General features: G+C 40.5%; 1 protein-coding gene across 1 annotated transcript; it reads left to right on the forward strand.

Annotated features, from left to right (window-relative positions):
- Positions 1 to 127: 127 nt before the first annotated feature.
- Positions 128 to 546, forward strand: FOMMEDRAFT_163868 (uncharacterized protein; the record flags this gene model as incomplete). Its single annotated transcript, XM_007272338.1, has 2 exons — positions 128 to 256; positions 310 to 546. 2 exons carry the CDS (start codon positions 128 to 130, stop codon positions 544 to 546), a joined length of 366 nt encoding a protein of 121 aa, XP_007272400.1.
- Between the last annotated feature and the right edge of the window lie 1,831 nt (positions 547 to 2,377).

Here is a 2,377-nt window from a genome sequence, read left to right on the forward strand (position 1 = left end):
GAGTCGTGCTGCGGATGACTGCCAAATGTGTATCTCCTTGGACGTCTGGCTCGAAGGGAGAGGTGAAGTGAAGTGTGGACGGACTCGGCTTAAGAGGGGTGAGTGTGGGCCACTGTTTCTGTGATTCATGGACGGCACTTGGGAATTTGAATGCACGCGGTGTGGGCCCATCGAGGGTGATGTCAAGCATGGAATGATAGGTGGGGAAGGAGAGTGTGCATGGGGTCGGAGAGGGGATTGCACCTTGGGAGTGGTTGTACATGAACATTGTCGTGAGTGTGTGCTCGTCGATTGTTGCTTGCGCTGCAGAGTGGGAAGACATACGTGAATTACTGGAAGACGTTGTTCGGCATTGGTCAACAATGCGGCATGCACGAATGCAAATGCAAAAAGGAAGACAAAGGAGAAAAGGCAGACAACGAAGGAGAGACAGCGCAAGAATACAAGGGCAGCAGAGGGAGACAAGAAGTTGGGATGAGAGGGAAGAGCAACTATTGTGCAGGTTATTATGAAGGAAGTGGACTGGCTGCTTACGCTTTACGTTGAAGGACGGAGTAGTCAGCTGGGTGGCATCGACACAGGATCTGAGACTCAGCACAGGCATCGCAACGACAGATTGGAGAGGAAAGCACAGAGCCAGAGTGTGCTGGAGGACACTTGTGAGTGAGTCGACTGAACTAGAGAGTGGAGAGAACAAAAGCGACGACATAGTGGGGGTCGGCATTTCTAAGGTAAGACGCGGCCGTTCCCACGGTAGATGCCGTGATGGCGGCACGCAATTTGTATGTCGAGAGTTTTCTTGTGGTTTTATACATGTATCTCCTCCCTCAATACATTATAAAAAAATAAATAAAAATCTTTAAAATTAATAAAACATAAATATCTAAAAGTTTGTGTGAGGAAATTTAAATAACTAGAAAATTGAGTGAGATACTGTAGGTACAGCACATGTATCTCAGTAAATACTTAGAATTAAGGAAATTCCTCACACAAATCTTTAGATATTCATGTTTAAGGACTTATTATGCAAAAGAAATAATTTATTATTACAAATTACAAGAAGAGAGATAAATATACGATCTACTTCTAAAAAATAGAAAAAAACGCACACGTGACTGCATATAGCAAAACACGTCTCGACATCGGTATGATTTTCATGGGGAATGGGGGGGTGCTGTGTGGCCAGTACTCACTCAAAACAAGCTAGTACGGTACGAATCCATCAAAATTAATTCTCCTACATACTTACAATATATGTACAGGAGGAATTATGCCAAAACGGCTTTCCAGAGTCCTCAAAAGATGATACAAAGCTCTTCAGTTAGTATGGGGCATGAGCAACTTGACACAGTCAAGATACAGCTGGATCAAGACGTAGTAAACAGGATGAAAGCAACGGAACTCAAAGCACAACTAGACAAGCTTAGACAGACAGATACCCAGATACCTATAGACTCTAGGATAAGGACTAAGGCAGAAAAATTGAGGGAACTTCTAGCAGCATTAGACCAGATGGATACTAATCAATAAATTATACTGTAATTTACTTATTGCACTTCATTTCACTGATTTCTTTGTCTTCTTAATGTAATTCTCAAGTAATAAAGTGAAAACCAATGCTTAATTGATAAATCCAAGGCTTCAGCATTGTCTCTGAGTGGTTGTTGGTGATTAAGAGTGAGACACAACTATGTGTATACACTCAAATCCACTTCATTTCATTAGTTTTGCTTATATTTTTGTATATTCGTGTATGATAAACCTCTATGTACTACTCAGAATGTAATAACTAATTTTACAGGTTGCCAGAAGACCTCAGCCGAGAGGTATGACTTGGCAACAATTCGTGCACGCGCATTGAGTCTCAAAACGAACGTTCAACTCAAAATAAGCACTGCAGAAGTGCTCGGTGATCTTGATTAGTATCAGACAATTGATCTGTAATTTAAAATCAAGAAGATTTCTTTAGATCTTCTTGATTTGAATTTTTTCTTCTCTTCTCGAAACTGTCAACATGCGTTTTGATTGTATCTACTACATTTGGTAGGTATCTAAGCTCCGCCCCAAAAAAAGTTGCCCGCGCGTCATATGAGAAATGCCGACCCCCAGACATAGTGGCAGGGCAGAGAGATACGGGAGATGGGGGTCAGAGGCAAGGAGTGAAATGCGACGTGCGTCATAAATGTTTTAAGTACAAAATTTCATGTGATACTCGAGCATTACATAAGTTGAGTCGTATTTACTGATGGTTCCTTTATGAAAAATAATCATTATAATGATAATTAAGATATTTATTAAGCTTGTAATCTTACAAAAGACTCCTACTTATTATAAACATTTANAAAACTTTCATACAGATTATAAGTATAGAAAATGT

Source organism: Fomitiporia mediterranea, assembly GCF_000271605.1.
Source record: "Fomitiporia mediterranea MF3/22 unplaced genomic scaffold FOMMEscaffold_1053, whole genome shotgun sequence".
Lineage (NCBI taxonomy): Eukaryota > Fungi > Basidiomycota > Agaricomycetes > Hymenochaetales > Hymenochaetaceae > Fomitiporia > Fomitiporia mediterranea.